Source organism: Mycena indigotica (genome assembly GCF_014461135.1).
Source record: "Mycena indigotica strain 171206Taipei chromosome Unknown Mind.scaff0018, whole genome shotgun sequence".
In the NCBI taxonomy this organism is placed as follows: domain Eukaryota; kingdom Fungi; phylum Basidiomycota; class Agaricomycetes; order Agaricales; family Mycenaceae; genus Mycena; species Mycena indigotica.
The window spans coordinates 850418-866971 of NW_023503017.1; the positions used below are offsets into that span (position 1 = coordinate 850418).

The window sequence follows — 16554 nt, forward strand, 5'->3', positions numbered from 1 at the left end:
CTAGCGCGCTGTCTCCCTTATCAGACTCACTGCTCCGGAAGAACGCGGCACGATAGAGCATTTGAATGGGACGGGTTGCCTATCCAGAAGAGAGTCAGTGCCTCCCACGACCACAGCGTACTAGACCACCCACATGACAAGGCCGGAAATATATTCGTTCGTCGGCTCGATAACGACATCGTGCTTGTCGACGGCTTTCTGGATGTCCAGCGTCGCAAGAATGGAGGTAATGGACATCCAAATTGAGGACATGGCCAGATGTCTCCCAACGCACGCTCTCCGGCCCAAGCCAAAAGCCAATTCCCAGCCTTTCATCGCGGGATTGAGCGCCGCAGTCGGTAGAAGCCATCGCTCCGGGAGGAATGACTCTGCATGAGGGTAAACTGACTGGGTAAGAGTAAGTGGATGAAGTTAAGTGAAAGGATCGTTTACCTCGTCATGAAGAATCGCCCTGCGGAAAATGCTATCAGCGAGACCCACCGGCATTGCTCAGGGACTTGCCAGATATTCACGAGAACAATTGACTGTGCCGGGATTCGAAAGCCGCGATATTCGTCCTCGGTCTCGATGAAATGGGGTACTAATTAAATAAACATCAATCATTAATACTCGCCAGAAATTAGGCATACCAAGCGGAAGAGCTGGCTGCCAACGCAAAACCTCCCGGATTACCGCGCAAACATAAGGCATTGTTGACTCTGCCTCGTGGAACATCTCGAATTCCGGCAGCCTGCCGTCGCAAACACGATCGAGCTCCTGTTGAGCTTTGTGTTGGGCTTGCGGGTTTGCCAGCATCGCAAGGATGAATGTTCCGAGGACCGACACGGTTGTGTCAGCGCCAGCGCTATAGCTCGTTCCAGCCGCTTGCTTGATAGCCTCCTCCTCCACTGGGGGAGTTGCACTGAGCAGGGACGAGGCAAAAGACGGGGGATCGTCGCCAGCCGCCTAAGCCGCGCATTAGAAGGGTTCTGGGTTGAGTTTATGGACGAACAAGTTGTCGTTTGGTTTCTTCGAAAGGAAGATTGACGAGGTCTGATGATAACCGACGCCATTCCCGGGCAATTTTCTTGAAGCCCGCGCCAGGAAACCAAGGGGGCACATGCATAAGAGACGGGAGAAGATCCTGCGGTGGATAAATAAGCGGTCGGAGTTGCTAATGGATATGGCAGAAACATACGACAAGGAAGCGACCTGGTATGCTCGCATGCACTAAGGTTTGCAGAGCAGCTTCCGCCGTTTGGATATAGGGATCATCCTGAGGGCGAACATTGATCCCATAAACAGTCGACATGATTATCTCCCCCGACATACTGCAAAGCAAGTTAGTGGGAGGTAAATGTGAGCTAGCCTGACATGGCGACTAACTGTCTCAAGTGCCCAAGGAACCTTTCTGGATCATCGAGAAGACGTCGGAGCAGCTCGTGGCAGGCAGCGCGCTGCTGTGGATGATATCTTATTACGCCTTCAGCATTAAAGTGTTGATGGAATAATTTTCTGAGTTTGCGCCTTAAGAAGGTCAAGTGTTGACAACATGACACGGCGAGTCGTACCATCGTTCGCCTAGGACCGGACACCATTCAGCTTCAACATGGTCACCCTTGCAATTGGCGTGGATTCGCACCGTATTTCATGAATGCTAGGTGCAGGTCATAAGCAAGCCGCGCAGCCTTCGTCGCAATTTCTCACCAAAATTAAAGTTCCAGCCCATAAGCTCGTTTACCATGGGAAAGCGAGGCCTGTAAGTCGCGAGGAGTTGTAAATTAGGGTACACACACATGAACCTGCTCACCTGTCAGAATACAAGCTCGATCGCTTCTCGAGGAGGTCGTTAACCGCTTTAACAGAGGAGAGAACGATGACGGACGAGCCGACAACATCGATATGGACAATGTCCGACTCTGAAAGTGCGCCATGATAAGAAGACCACAACCATAGACCGAGAAGCTTACTGCATTCTTGGCTCCATCGCGCATACGTCTCCCATTCAAAGCCAGACGGCATGCTGAGGAGATTGCCTAGGAGAGGCAGTCCGGACGGCCCGGGAGGCAGTCGTAGGCGCGATTGACGGGCTCGTCGGGATCTCGGAAAGAGAAAGAGAGTGGAAACTGCGAATAAAAGTATTAGCACGAGCGACAAATAGTGAAACATTTCGTACAGCAAATGCAAAACATATGCGGGGCATATATATGTTTCTCCACTGCGCCATCCCCGAAACACGCGGCAGGCCAATTGTACGCGTTGGCCGGTGAGAAAAGGACGTTGACCACATGGTGGCAGCCTTCACGGATACTGTCAGGAGGAACGATGCGCCGACGGGATTTGAAGGCGAGCAGGTTGATGAGGCGCCATTGCTATACCGCCACGCCAGATTTGGGGCCATATCGATCCAAACTGAGGCCGCAGCAGTCCTAAAGCTGACCACAAATTCAAAAGTCGTCTTCAGAATTGACGTAAGGCTAAAAATACATAAGATGGCCGCAGAGAAGGTGGAAGTATGGTGGGCCACGGCCAACTTTGACACACCAGTAGAGAGCCTTGCCAACATTGACAGCATGAAACGGGTGGTCGTCGCAGAATTCAGGGCGGTCACACACGCGTCACGCAAGCTGTTGACATATTGATGGCATCCAACTCTGACAAAACCATACTGACCGAAGCCGCGTGTGCTTGCGCTCCCCAATCCACATGCTCCTGAAGTCAGGGCTACCAACGCGCAGTCCCCAGAGGACTATATCGCTTCAAATTTGGGACTACTTTTGGGGAGAGACGAACCGCTCCGCAATCAACTTCTGCGGCTCTTCTGCGATTGATTCTTTCGCACTGGCGGCGTGGGTCTTCGGACCGCGATGGGCGGAGTAGCACCAAACGGCTCTCCGAACTTCTCTTCACCCAGCGGAGCACAGCTGCTAGCGCTGGCGGAGCATTCAGGTGACATTTGTTTGGTCGACCAAAGGCAATGGGACACCTTTCAAGCGAATCGGGCCGTTGGTACTTGGCACTGTCGAAATCACCGAACTGGCTGTTGAACAGTCAGAACTTGCGCGGTGTGCCATCTGGCACAGACTTTCCTGGCTTTTCGTCCGCTGGACAAGCTCTTGGCGGGGCCTTGAGAGTTGCCATGCTCTCTCTATCTCAAGCTCCCATTCATATTCTAAACTACTCGCACAAGGTATGTCGCGTCATGCCAGTCAAATCGACGGGAACTCATTCATTCCCAGCCACTGTCTTAGACAGTGTCTAGATGATCACGTCAAGCTGTACTCGCTTGATCCCAGCCCACCATGACGCATATAAGATAGCGCCTGTGCGGGACAACATCCTTTCCTCCTTCTCGCTGGGTCGCTCTCTCGGTTCTTATTCCCTTCGTTTTTCACTTGCAACGGCAGAGCCATGTTTCCTTTACCCTTTCTCCTCACGCTCCTTCCTTCTGCCCTCGCCGCCCCCATATCTATCTTCGGCTTCCAAATTGGAGCCGGCAAGCAAGGCACGGCCGCTCCCGCGCCAATATCGCTGGCCACGGTAAACGCTACACTCCTCCGACCGGCCCAGTTTGCACGCGCAGCATACTGTCCAAGCGCTTCAATCACGTCGTGGACTTGTGGATTACCTTGTCAGCAACTGAAAGGCGTCAAATTTTTGCAGTCCGGGGGCGGTGCGTGTGTCTTTATAGTGTCTTGCGTCAACTGACAAGTTCTGTGTGTAGACCAAGGCGCTGTACCGTTTTGTATGTCCCAACCGGCGCCCTAAACTGTATTCTCGCATTCTTAAATCGGGTAGATTTTATCGCACACGACACCGTGGAGAACACGCTCGTCGTTGCTCACGAAGGCACGGACCCATCCAAATTGTAAGCTTGTCGACCAGAGATTGCTTCGCGCTGATAACTTGCTCGCAGTCTTTCTCTTCTGAATGACGCCGAGTTTGCACTCACGGCTATCGACACGAAGCGCATACCAAATGCGGCAGGCAGTATGTCAACTTCCATTCGCGTTGCGCTTTCAAACCTGTCGTTTAGAGGGTATCAAGGTCCACGATGGCTTCCAAAACACCTTCCAGCGGACGGCAGACGGGCTGTTGGCGGGCGTCCAGAAGAACTTGGCGAGTACCGGGGTCCAAAAGGTGGTCGTAACCGGGCACAGTCTGGGTGTGTAGCCACTGTTTACTACACAAAGCTGGGAGCTCACCGAGGACTAGGCGCCGCAATTGCGACGATGACTGCAGCGATGCTCCGTGCCCAGCTCCCTTCCAATATTCAAGTTGCGACGACGACATTCGGGATGCCACGCGGCGGGAACCAGGCGTGGGCCGACTACTTGGACTCAACTGTAAGCATTATCGTCCCCCAACGCTATCGTACTGAGGGATTTTAGCTGGGAGTAACCTTCGTCACGAACCAGCACGACCCCGTCCCCATCGTCCCGCCCCTGTTGTTCGGCTTCAAGCACCCGAGTGGAGAGGTCCACATCGTAGACAGCACACAGCAGAACATCGTGTCATGTCCGGGCCAGGACAACAAGCAGTGCATCTCCGCAAATTCGCTGTTGAAGCCATCAATTTCGAATCATCTTGGTCAGTGCAGCTCTTTGTCGACGCGTTGGCTGAATATAATGATACATATATATAGGTCCATATTTCAACAACCTCTCGTTTGGTGGCGCCCAGTGTTCATGAATGCACTTCCATTCGTTTGTACTGAATATTTACCTACCCATACCCATCCGCGTATTCTTGCAATGATACCATTTGACCCGTTCCCATAGCACGCCTGAGTGGTAGATTCCAAGTGCAAACTCGAACGCTTGTTCAGCTCTTTTCAACCCCCCCTACCTCAGCCCCACGAGGAATGGCAAAATAAACATTCCAATTGGGGGGGCCGGGCAGCCATCGCTGCTATGCCCAAACACCACTTTGAGAAGCCGCACTCAATCTGCTAGTAGACACATAGAATTATGTAGAGCTAGTACTACTAGTACAGCACTCAATTCAATACCTCAAGCAAATGAAATCGAGCGACAAGTCGCGCCGCCGTTGTCCGCACAGCCGACCACAGTCGCAGAGCCATCCAAGCGACTATAAAGACCAGGCCACAGAGAGGAGATCGGCAGCACTGTCGTCTTCTGACCCCAGGCCAACGAAGAGTCGGAGGTAAGGATCTTCATTGAAGCCCCTTGTGGCCAAGCGCTGCTCCCCGAATGCTCCTCGTCGGTCATGAACGATGCGACCAGGATCCCCGCAGACGTCGTCACGATTTGAGGGGCGCCGGCTAAAAGCGTTGAGTGATATTCGCAAACTGAAAACTACGCGGAACACACCGTTGTGGCCAGCTGGCGCATAGACCTGTGTTCTCCCCGAGAATGAGGCTCCGTCGTTGCTGCTGACGACAGACTTGACGGTGAACAGCGGTGCTGTCCCTTCCGTCGTCTCGAATATGCACAAAACCCGCGCGGAGCCGCCTGAGGCGGTTAAATCCGTGCAGCCAGGCATTCCATCCCGCCCAGTGGTGCCCCCACCAGCAACCGTCGTCGCAGCAGACCAGGTCGCCCCGTTGTTCGTGGATGACCGCATGAGGATGTCCTGGTCGGAAGCGCTGTTTTCGGCAGCGTAGTAGACTTGAATTGCCCCGCTCTTTGAAACGCGGATGAATGGTTCCTACAACATAGTTCAGAGTAGGTCTCTGGAGCAAATGCGCATGCCACGCACCCAAAGCCCGTTATTAGCAGTTGTGGGCGTCCTCTGGTCCACCTGCGACAAGAATGCCCACGTCTTGCCGTTGTCGTGCGAGATGCACGCGGTTATCTGGGGAAAATGAGCTCGATGGTTAGGAAAACACGAGTATAACTCACCCGATAGAAAGTGTAAGCCCCTGCCGCATTCTTGTCGTGGTTTCTGAACGTCGCAAGCACGTCGCCGTTAGGCAGCTGCTTCAAATGCATGTTGTCCAAGTCCCCGGTCCCCGTCGCAACTGTGCCCCACGCCGCGAATGTCCTCGCCCCGTCGGTGGAGCGGGTAACGGTCAGGATGTGTGTGGACCCGCTGAAGGCCGTTACCGCGCCCAAAACGCTGCCATCTGCCAGTTGTGCGAGGCGCGGATAAGTGCCGCCGCCGTTGGGGTTGATGGAGATACGGGTGGGGTCGACAGTGGGAGCGAGACCGTTTGCGCGTGGTCTGAGGGCTGTCACCAATGCGGCGAAGATTAAGGGAAAGGGCTTCATGGAGAATCAGAGCGGTATCGATAGCGAGGGTACATATATCATATCATACCTTTGGACCCAGCTGATTCTGCCTATGACCTTAAGATGGTTCTTCGGTTGCGACGGGAGGTTTATCATGAACTGGATGGCTTGCGACCAATGGGAGCGACGATATAGGTATGGCAGAGCGCTTCTGAGAGCATTTGAGGCAGTCAGATGAGTTGGGAGGAAAAGCTGTGTGATCACGAGTTTAGGCGATGACACCATTGAGCGCTTGGACTAGAGCACCAATATATCCTCCCTAAGATTCAGACATGCGCCGTTGAACGAGCTCAAAAAAAGCAATGCGAAAAATCTTTACACTCGACATCGTACTCAGTATGAGTACATGGGAAAGGGAAGACTGTACTGGAAATGCAGGGAAAATAACTGTGAAGAGCCTCCGAGAGTGAAATAAATGTGGAGAGAGGTGAATGATAAGTACAAAAGATGTGTGTAAGTACGAGCGCAGGTATGGAAGGATCGAATGAAACGAGGACATGAAAATGTCCGCAGACAGAAGTGCCAATGGTCCATATGCTTCTCCGCCGTCGAAAATCTTCCTACCCAGATTTAACAGCACTCAATTTGCTGAGCCTTTGAGATTCTTCGCGTGTAAACTTGTCCGTGGAGTCTGCAGATCACTTGTAGCGCAAATGTGCCTAAAACAACCGCGGAGGACGAACGCGGGGCCCCACGCGTGTACGCTAAAGTCCAAAAGCACAAGGGTGCATGCACAAGAATGTGGAGATACAGAGTTAGGAGTGGTCGTGACTCGCAGGATGGATGCAAAGTCGATTGCATTGTGAATGTGGTTTTGTCAAAAATGGTGTCAATGAGGGCCTTCTCCTTCCTCGCAGCGCCTGGAAAGAATTGGAAGTGTCTATTGGCATGTGGTGTACCATGAGATATGGTCGGTAGAAGCGTAGGAAGTGCATGGGCAGAGCTGCAAATCGTATGTGGGCGGCGTGACGGTGACAAATGTGACCTTCGAAGAGGCGAAAAACTTCAAAGTGTCGTAGAAGCAGGGACTGACTCCGCAAACAAGCCGGAGCAGCAGGAGCTGGTGCCTGCACAGATGTGGAGAGATGAGATTATGTCGGGGAAGGAGTATGGCATTTGGCGGGGTTGTGCATGGTCATTTGGCGAAAATGGGCGAGAATGGCCAAGTGATCCAGGGCTTCTAGCGCAGCGCGTTCCAACGAAGACAGGCGCAAGAGTGTCGACGGGGGGAGTATATAGCAAGTATATAGGATGATTGCCGGGCAGACCTGCCCATGCTGGGAGACTGCTGCTGCAAGGCGGCTATGGCGCTAGCGCTTTCCAGCCTACCTGGAATCAAAGCAAGTAAGTCTACTACTGGGTTACGATAAGGACAAGAAGACGCACAAATCACAGATTTTCTTCAGTCATACCTGCCTCTAGCTTGGTTGTCGTGGGACCTGCAAGCGCTTCCGAGCAGCATAAGGCTCGCGCAAGCTGATGGAACAAATGCTTTCTTCCCGTTGTTGTGATTACATGGCGATTCGACGAGCACCTGCAGAGAGAAAAGGTTAACAGAAGAGAGAGGAAGACGAAATCGTGCTTTTGCGCACCAAGGAGCAATTCGCTACGCCGCCGCGTCGCCACGGGTCCTTCTCCTTTGGAAGGTTGTGAATGGTAGGTCGAGGCAGGAGTGCCATGCGGCATCAGCCAGAAACAGAGTCTGCTGCATCAAAACAAATTCAGCAGAACCTCGTCTGGCAGGGCGGAAAACGCACCTAGCTGCTCTTGTGTACGACTAAGGATGCGGGTAGGAGGATGCGAGAGGTTCTCGGGGCGGGGAGGGCGACGTGGCCATCTGTGGTGGTGGAGAGAGGAGGGGGAATGAATACCTATCACGTGTCGATCTTCCGATACTCCCTCTTTGCTCTCGGTCCAACGAATGCCCTACTCGAACAATGAATGCACTCATTACCAGCTTTACGCACCGATCTTCTTCCTAACGGTGATGTCCCGAATGTATAGTCGGCCCACATCTGAAGCGCCGAAAACCCAGGCCGCGGGGCACTGCCAGTGCGACAGCTTTTAGTGCCATGGTTCTCCTTCTTACCCCCACCTCTACTCCCTCAGATAGCAACTTGCAGGCCGCTCCGCTCGGCGACCGGAACGGCCCGGAAAACAAGATAGGCTCTGGAGGTGGTTTTACGGACAGGCAATATCTAGCTGCACACTTCTTGGCTCGAGGTGCGTATGCAATTTGAGTAGCACTACTCACTAGTCACTACTAAGTATCAAGATAGCTCACTGAAGTTCATGCTTACACAACATTTCCTTGACTCACGGCTTCTTCATTGCCATGCCATCCAATCGCTATAATCCACAAGCAGCTGTTGAAGCAAGGCGTTGTCGACGCCATTCGGGTGATTCCGTAATCAGGACAAGAGCGAGAGTGATATGTTTTCGTAGGAAATCGCACTGTGTCAATGACCGTGGTTTATCCTGCAATGCATTGCCGTCGCGCTTAACATCTCCCGCCTAGCGAACTTGAGGTTGCAACGCCGCTCGCATTCACTGACATTAACGCCCTCGTGTGGCTTCTTTGGCTTACGCCGTTGATGTGGAGAGTTGAGTCATTCTACTGGTACCGACAGTGCTTGAGCTCTGTTATTTTCAGCTAGTCTATGACTTCGGCAGACTCGGAGCGGCGCGGCGTTGATCATCGGATGTCAGAAGCGAAGAAGTTGGTCATTGGTTGGCACTCTCATCCTCACCATTCCGCCAATGTCCACTTCTGTTGACTCCCATACGACCGTCCTCATTGTTGGTGCCGGCCCCACCGGTCTAACGTTGGCTCTTTCCCTTCTTCAACATGGCGTCAAAGTCCGACTAATCGATTTGACATTGAGTCCACATGAAGCGGCTCGTGGGACTGCGATCATGGTGAGTCGTTCATTATTTCCTGGCCGAGGCTTATGCAATGCTAGCCTCGGACTCAAGAAGCTCTCGCCATCCTTGGGGTCATGAACGACGTCAAGGAAATCGCCACTGGCCCCCTACAGATGGCAATTTACGCGCCGGACGGAAAGACGATCCTGAAGGCATTCGACTGGTCTCAAAGTGCCCCGGAAAGTCCGACGATCCCCTTTGTACGCTCCCAGCACGCTTTATTACACGCTCTGACTCTAACTCGATCGTTAGCGTCAAACTGCCTCTATTAGTCAACACGAACTGGAGAAAATCCTCCGCCACCATCTGAATGGACGAGGTTGCAAAGTAGCAATGGGCCTCAAACTTATCGGTATCGCGCAGAATGACCAAGCTGTCACAGCAACAGTCCAGATCGACGAGAAAACGGTGGATATCAAGTGCGATTTCCTTGTCGCGGCTGATGGGGCGAAAGGTGGGCTCTTTATATGATGGCACTCGCATTTCGAAGCTCACTTCATTTTTAGGAGTGTCCCGCCGACTGCTTGATGTATCATTCCTCGGCGAGACAAAAGAAGACGCACGGATCTGGGCCGCCAATGTTCAAGTACCGGGATTCGATCGCCAGGCGCGTCGCCTTCCTATTCACCTGTAGTTTGCCAGTGACCATGGATTCGACAGTACTGGCACCGGTGGGGGGATTTCGCAAGCGCCGCGTAGGAAACCCGCACTCGCTTGTCACGCGCTCACCTGTGGTATAGCACCTCTCTCAAGCCTATTTATCCGGAACCTTGGTTCCAAATGCTGACGCTTGGTCCCCAACTACCGAAGGAAATCCCGACTGATCTCCCCCAAACTCAAGCGCTATTCAACTCGATTTCGAAGCGTAGCGACCTGGTACTCACCGATGTGAGTTGGGTAACTGAGTGGAAGTAAGCCGTGCGCATAGCGTATTGAATTCAAGGATGACACTTACCTAGGGCGAATATTCGCATGACTGACAAGTTTTCCGTTGGACGTGTTTTCCTAGCTGGTGGTACGATGCTATGGCGATACTTATATCTATCTGCTTGATGCTTTAGGGCCTGCTCGGTGTCACCGGGATCGATCCCGTAGCCAATCTGGCAACGGGCTCGGCTAGCCCTAGCCAGTCTCGGTATGGTATCCATGCCATCAACAGGCATGACAACGGGGCCGGAGGTTGGCAGAGATGCGTCAAATAAGATTAGTCATGTATTTAAGGTAGATCAAAAGACATATCTCGTCCTCCCCTCCTCGTTTCGACGCGTTTTTTGACTGGGAATCGGCGCCATGCCCTCCGGCCCTTCCCGTGACGCGTCCAGAGCCTTCCGTGACGCATCCAATGCCTCGCAACAGGCTATACTTGCCCAACAGAGAGCACAAAAGAAGAAAGCACTAGCACAGCGTCAACGGCACATTGCGCTGGTGTCGCTTGTGTGTATGGTTGCAGCATTCACTGTCTCTTTTGGCATGAATCTCACTGATCCCATCCCTCTCAACACCTCTGCTCTTACTGGTCAGGTCTGGGTGGATGAGCTCCTTGTTGGCAGTGATATCCGGTTCTATCGCCAGCTAGGGATGGCCAAGCACGTCTTCCTTCGACTATTATTCGAACTCCAAATGCATTCCGGGCTAACCAATTCGAAGCATGTCACGGCCACGGAGAAGCTTGCAACATTCCTTTACTTCGCCCGGATCGGCTGCAGCTCACGTGTCCTCCAGGAGCGTTTTCAAAGGAGTGGGGAAACTATCAGCAAATCCATCCATACCATCCTTAACTGCTTGACTGGGTCTTTCTACACAAAGCATATCCATCTGCCACCAAATAACACTCCACCAGAAGTCAAAGCGACACGGAAATTCTACCCATACTTCCGTGAATGCCGTGGCGCAATCGACGGCTCGCACTTCTCTGCCTGGGTACCTGCTACCGCAATGCCACGGTATCGTAATCGCAAGGGGTTTATCGGGCAGAATATTCTGGCAGCCTGCAATTTTGCTCTGATTTTTGTCTATGTGCTTACAGGCTGGGAAGGGAGTGCATCAGACTCGCACATCTTCAATTATGCGCGCGAGCATGATTTTGCTGTTCCACTGGGCAAGTTCTACCTTGCAGATGCTGGGTTTCCGCTCTGCGACGTTTTGATGACCCCATACCGGAATATCCGATACCACCTCAAGGAATGGGGCAATGTCAACCAGCGCCCTCGGAACTACAAGGAGCTATTCAATCTACGTCATGCTCAGCTTCGGAACGCAGTCGAGCGGATATTTGGTATTCTCAAACGTCGCTGGAATATCTTTACGGGTGGTGCTCCAGAGTACTCGGTCGAGACACAGGCTCAACTAATCTCAGCCATCTGTGCACTTCATAATTTTATTCGGGTCTACGATGGTGAAGATGATGGTTTGGAGCCCAACGACACCAATGAAACCCCAAGTATCTCATCCATCACCACCCCGACACGGCGAGAAAGCTCCTTGCAAGATCTTATCGCTAATCCAGCAGAGCCTATTTCAGCTGAGGAGCTAGGGTGGTCAATCAGCCCAGAGGAACGTGCTCGAGCATCAGCCCGGCGTGACGCGATTGCGCAGAATATAGACGTCGCACACTGTCACTCTCCAGCAGGCGGGCAGGGGACCAATACGGCCATGCAAGATGCGGTCAGTCGTGGTCATTGCTTGAAGTCTTGCTTAAAGTTTTGTAGTTCAATCTGGCTTGGAAATTAGCACTCGTTGTGAAAGGAAAGGTGGGACCGGATATTTTGAAGTCATACGAAACAGAAAGAATGCCGGTAGTAGCGGAGATGCTGGCCCTTTCTAACGAACTCCATACGCGCGCGTTCTCACACATTCCATCCACGGCCTTCCCCTCTGCACCTCCCACCGAGGCACTCGACCCCATGTTGCGTTCCGTCAAGCTTCTTCAACTTGGAGTCAACTACCGATGGAGTCCTCTTCTTCGAGATGAGCGCAACGCTAGTGTTGCGGTTAAATCGCTGGAGCCGGTGCCGCAGAATCCATATGGACTAGCTGGGGACAACAGACTAGCTGTTGGGGACCGAGCACCATTTTTTGGCAATGGAGATGTTAGTCTCTTTTCACTCCTGCATGATTTTCCTTCCCATCTGGTACTCTATTTCCCTCCGTCTGGCTCTGTCCTCAATATTGCAACATTGGACGCCCTGCGCTCCCTCGGCGATGACCTGTTTTCCATTACGGTCGTGTCCAAGGATGCCATGGACGGATCGGACCAGAACGTCCACTTCTACCATGACCCAGAAGGATCGGTGCTTGCTGCATACGAAGTCACTCTCGACCGCGACACGTTCATTATCATCCGTCCAGATGGTGTCCTCGGAGCTTACGTGTTCAGTGTTTCTGGCGTGTGTAGTTACTTGAACTTGCTTGGTGTCAGTTGCTCAGAGTAATAAAATGTGTTATTTTCGGCAAAAAAGCAAACTTAAGCATTGACAGTCTGATCAATCGTCAGTCATGCACACTAAATAGACGACTCATCACCTTTTGAGCCCGCTTGGGAATAAAAGTCCACCCTGACAAAGATGCAGCTGTCATACATGCGTGCTCGACTTTGGAAGGGTGGATTCTCGCGAGCGAGAGGGTCTCAATTAGAACTGTTCGATTGACAATAAGTACTTCCAGCAGCGGCTCTGAGTCGGATCGCAGGCCTTGGAAACCAATCCAGATTCCAAAAAGTAACACCACACCCAATACATATCGATAAGTGAGAACAACAAACTAAATCAGGGCGGCGCTGCTTCGCCCATACGCATCCAAAGCCCTCCCTGAATTTGCTCGTCACTCTAAGATAGCACAAGAAACATAGACCCACCTTGACGTATAATGTCAAATGGCTCCTCGGCCTGATCTTCTCCTTCGCTTTCCACCCATACCGATCCTTCTCCGGGTCCTTCCATTCAGGCGGCGGACGGCCAAAGGGCGGTTGCGCCTCTGGGTCGAGGGATAAGCTGGAAAAAGTCTGCAACAGACGAACAAGAAAGAACGACGCCTCATGGTACGCGAACTATCGGTCGTCAGCCGAGACCTACCCACGAGCGGGAAACGCACTTGTTGTCCCAGACAAATTCGGGGCCCAGCATTGAACGGCAGGAAGATGAATGGGTTCGGCGTCACTACCACAGTTAACGATGGGCAAGCGAAGGTGATAACACTCACGGTACTTCCCCAATCTCTCATCCAAGAACCGCTCTGGGTCGAATTCCACCGCATCTGGTCCCCAGAGGTCTGTCCGGCGATGCATCACAAATGTCGAATACGGCGTCCTAATCCCCACGTTAGCACAAAACAACGTCATTACAGAACACAGACCTCATTCCAGCTGGAACATATATTGGCGTTCCACCATCGCTTGGTCGGAAAACGGTAGGTTGGGAAGAATACCGCATGTTGAATGGCCTATGTCTCGCTCAGTACTGGCAAAGTAGTGAGAAAGACAGCTTACACAGGGGAGTATAGTCTGAGGGTTTCTGGACATAAGTCAGGCACAAATATCGGGAAAAGCAAATATACCATTTAAAACAGCCCGCATGTACCTCATGTCTCTAAAGTCCTCCAACGTCGGTGCCCGCGTTGGGCCAACCTGACGCAAAATCTCTCCGCGCAGCTTGGTTAGGACATCTTGGTGTTCTGCGAGCATATAGGCAGTGAATGTGAGCAGACACGCAGTCTAAACGCGTCAAAATCGATAGAATATAGGGAATGAAAGTCATACGGTGTCGCGTCCGGCGGCTGTTATATTGAGAATTTCATCGCGTAGAATTGTGTAGTCTACTAAGCGTTAGCAACTGACTGGACGAATACGGATAACGTACCTTCTGTATAATTGACCAAATGGTCCAGCATACTCTCGCCTTCTTCGACTTCTCTCTCCACAATTTCCCCCTCCACTTTTTCGAGCGTGTCATTTAGTCCTTTCGCCCGCTTCCGCTCGATCGCCTTTTTCAGAATTGGATCCAAGAATCGCCGTACCACCCCCAAGGGCTGCTCAAGCTTGTCTTTCCAAAACTCGCCCAACGGCCAGTGTGGCCCCAATCGTACACGCAAGGCGGTCACCAGCTGGGCTTCTTGGAACGCCGTTGAGAACGAGGCTTCGTGTGTCGAAGCCGCCGCGGATGCTTTGGCTGGCTGCATATGGTGTGGATATACCAGTCCCTCGTCGAGACTTCGCACATCTCGCCCAAACAGAAACGTTGTAGCCGTGTCCATCGTGAATTTGCCCACCATGTCTTGAAAGTCCACCGGGTACCCCTCATTCAGTCGTTTCTTGCAAAGTGCCAAAGCGTGGAGGGCATGCTCGTCGAAGAGCGCGAAATCGCTGATTCGGGCGCGGTTGAAGAACGGACGCGTCATTTGTCGGTGGAAGCGCCACATATCGCCTGTGGTTTCGTCAGAACATGTCAACCGCAAGGCAAGATTGCGCACCGTCAGCTGCAAAGACTCCAGTCCCAAGTAGCGGCTCCATGATTCCACGGAACTCGGCGCCTTTCTCGAAGCTGTTGAAGTCTGTGGCGAGAATGGCCTTGATGTTCTCCGGATCAGAGGTGTATAGCTACGGATCTGGTTTAGCGAGATGATTCAAGTAGGCAACAACGCACTTGGTCTTGGAAGAACAGAGCAGAGGTGAAGGTGTTTCCGATGGTATTGGAGATAGTAACAATGCCCTCGCCTTAAAAGAAGAGTGAGCGAAAGGATGGACTTGAAGTGGGCAACACACCTGGGTACATGTCCTGGATGTTGATGAATAGGACCTTCAGTCCGCCCCACATTCCAGGTGCAACTGGGGCAAGCACCGCTCCCACTTTCGCAGCCTCTCTCCTCAGCCGCCATTGCCTGATCTCCACCGAAAGCAACAGCGTGATAGGTCCACTGAGAAGACAAGCGAGTGTCGTTGCCCAAGATGGGATGGACACGGCCCATATGTTTGTGGCGAGAGCTTTTGCGGCGTAGGTAGCAAGCGCTGGCGATACTGCGACGGGGAGGAGGCGTCCAAGGTATACCAGCCCAGGCGGAATCGACATGGTCGGGGGAGAGACAGCGAGCACGTCATCGTGATCACGTCATCCCTTCTTCCACAAGCAGCCATCTTGTTCCTTCGAAATGGAAGAGTACAAGGAGCATAACGACCTTGTACTCGCTGCTGAGAGGGTCAGACACGGCCTTCTTAAGCCCAACTGGCCTATTCAGTCTCGATGCCACACCTATGCCCAGCATCTTCGACCCCACTCCTCAAGAACATATCGAGGCATACTCTGCCCTTCTGGATCAACAAACCGCCACACATGTATGGAAACCTGCGCTAGATGCACCGCCTGCGTGCGTTATTTGTTTCTACTTTTGTGCAGCCTGACCCCGCCAAACAGGCACGTCAAAGTCCAGTTCTTTCTTCTCCGGTACAAAGTGAGCCACAATCTCCGACCCGACATTCAAGCCATAATACCGCTCGAATCCTCGGGCTCGCTGTCTCTGTTTAATGTTATGAAGATGTGGGGTTTGGAAACCTGTGTAGTATGTTATCGTCACCAACCATATGCTTCTCTAAACATTACCAGGTCATTGACTCCGACCGCATGCGCCTGGGCTTCTCCTCTGACCCAAATTACTTGTCCGCTGCGACAGTCAAGATCCTCATCGACCGTTATGGCTGCATCAAGCTTATTGGTGTGTTGTCGTCGAGTACAGCCATTATTCTCTATCTCATCTCCCCCTAGAGCCATATGTCTCCGCATCTACCCTCATCACCCGGCATACTCGCCAAATCCTAGTTTCCCTCGGTCTCATCTCTCAATCTTACCTCATATTGGCCAGCAACGGCGTCAAAAATGACTTCCGTGACATCCACGGTGTCCACCTTAAAGCTAAAGCGGCCGTCATGAAATATACCAAGGTCGCGTACGGATGGATTTCCGACAAGTCCCACAAAATTTACGCATCCTGCGCCCGTGTCGTCGTGCCAGCCAGTCTAGCCGCCTGGCCGTATGTCGTCATTGGATTCTTCTACATCCTGCCCATTATCCGCTTTCTCCCGCTGGTCTTGTTCGCCGCCTTACTCATCGCCACGCGGACGTCAAATACGATGCGCTCGTTCCTCAAACTCCGCGCAAAAGATTTCGAGCATGGGCCCTCGCTGTGGGAGGACCTCGCGGTGTTTTTTACTCTCGCTTCATTAGTGTTTGTGGTGTCGCTGTTATACGGCCCAAAACAGTGGCGCCAATGGGTCGCCAATTTGGCAGAGGAGGAGGAAGATGATGAAGATGACGGCTCAGATGAGGAAGAATGATTGACCGCCTGTAAGCTATATGACTATGCTTTGATATGTGCTGTACGCAACTCTACTAGTATGATGTATGAATTTCCA

The 16554-nt window shown here is 52.4% G+C and overlaps 7 protein-coding genes across 7 annotated transcripts; 4 read left to right on the forward strand and 3 right to left on the reverse strand.

Moving 5' to 3' along the window:
- On the reverse strand, positions 1-2148 carry MIND_01413700 (Cytochrome P450; the record flags this gene model as incomplete). Its single annotated transcript, XM_037370531.1, has 13 exons — positions 1-79; positions 134-387; positions 433-451; positions 481-580; positions 630-945; positions 992-1123; positions 1178-1310; positions 1366-1506; positions 1551-1560; positions 1622-1636; positions 1687-1736; positions 1790-1898; positions 1950-2148. The coding sequence occupies 13 exons, from the start codon at positions 2146-2148 to the stop codon at positions 1-3; spliced, it is 1557 nt and encodes a 518-aa protein (XP_037213123.1).
- Positions 2149-3390: 1242 nt separating this feature from the next.
- Positions 3391-4671, forward strand: MIND_01413800 (Lipase-3 domain-containing protein; the record flags this gene model as incomplete). Its single annotated transcript, XM_037370532.1, has 8 exons — positions 3391-3652; positions 3704-3724; positions 3778-3847; positions 3896-3969; positions 4016-4144; positions 4195-4325; positions 4371-4569; positions 4625-4671. 8 exons carry the CDS (start codon positions 3391-3393, stop codon positions 4669-4671), a joined length of 933 nt encoding a protein of 310 aa, XP_037213124.1.
- A 320-nt stretch (positions 4672-4991) lies between these two features.
- MIND_01413900 (Sialidase domain-containing protein) lies at positions 4992-6458 on the reverse strand (the record flags this gene model as incomplete). Its single annotated transcript, XM_037370533.1, has 6 exons — positions 4992-5263; positions 5313-5649; positions 5701-5796; positions 5844-6206; positions 6262-6283; positions 6334-6458. The coding sequence occupies 6 exons, from the start codon at positions 6456-6458 to the stop codon at positions 4992-4994; spliced, it is 1215 nt and encodes a 404-aa protein (XP_037213125.1).
- Positions 6459-8993: 2535 nt separating this feature from the next.
- MIND_01414000 (Pentachlorophenol 4-monooxygenase) lies at positions 8994-10278 on the forward strand (the record flags this gene model as incomplete). Its single annotated transcript, XM_037370534.1, has 8 exons — positions 8994-9152; positions 9197-9358; positions 9411-9612; positions 9665-9765; positions 9819-9853; positions 9899-10069; positions 10118-10173; positions 10220-10278. 8 exons carry the CDS (start codon positions 8994-8996, stop codon positions 10276-10278), a joined length of 945 nt encoding a protein of 314 aa, XP_037213126.1.
- Positions 10279-11474: 1196 nt separating this feature from the next.
- On the forward strand, positions 11475-12589 carry MIND_01414100 (FAD-binding-3 domain-containing protein; the record flags this gene model as incomplete). Its single annotated transcript, XM_037370535.1, has 2 exons — positions 11475-11822; positions 11867-12589. Exons 1-2 carry the CDS (start codon positions 11811-11813, stop codon positions 12587-12589), a joined length of 735 nt encoding a protein of 244 aa, XP_037213127.1. The 5' UTR covers positions 11475-11810.
- A 333-nt stretch (positions 12590-12922) lies between these two features.
- On the reverse strand, positions 12923-15229 carry MIND_01414200 (Cytochrome P450; the record flags this gene model as incomplete). Its single annotated transcript, XM_037370536.1, has 12 exons — positions 14914-15229; positions 14795-14865; positions 14622-14748; positions 14012-14575; positions 13912-13967; positions 13710-13866; positions 13642-13666; positions 13509-13595; positions 13356-13462; positions 13248-13312; positions 13012-13203; positions 12923-12964 (listed from the first exon to the last, which is right to left on the reverse strand). Exons 1-12 carry the CDS (start codon positions 15215-15217, stop codon positions 12923-12925), a joined length of 1797 nt encoding a protein of 598 aa, XP_037213128.1. The 5' UTR covers positions 15218-15229.
- A 38-nt stretch (positions 15230-15267) lies between these two features.
- MIND_01414300 (uncharacterized protein) lies at positions 15268-16476 on the forward strand (the record flags this gene model as incomplete). The annotated part of the gene is made up of 4 exons (XM_037370537.1): positions 15268-15512; positions 15560-15704; positions 15749-15857; positions 15908-16476. Exons 1-4 carry the CDS (start codon positions 15400-15402, stop codon positions 16474-16476), a joined length of 936 nt encoding a protein of 311 aa, XP_037213129.1. The 5' UTR covers positions 15268-15399.
- Between the last annotated feature and the right edge of the window lie 78 nt (positions 16477-16554).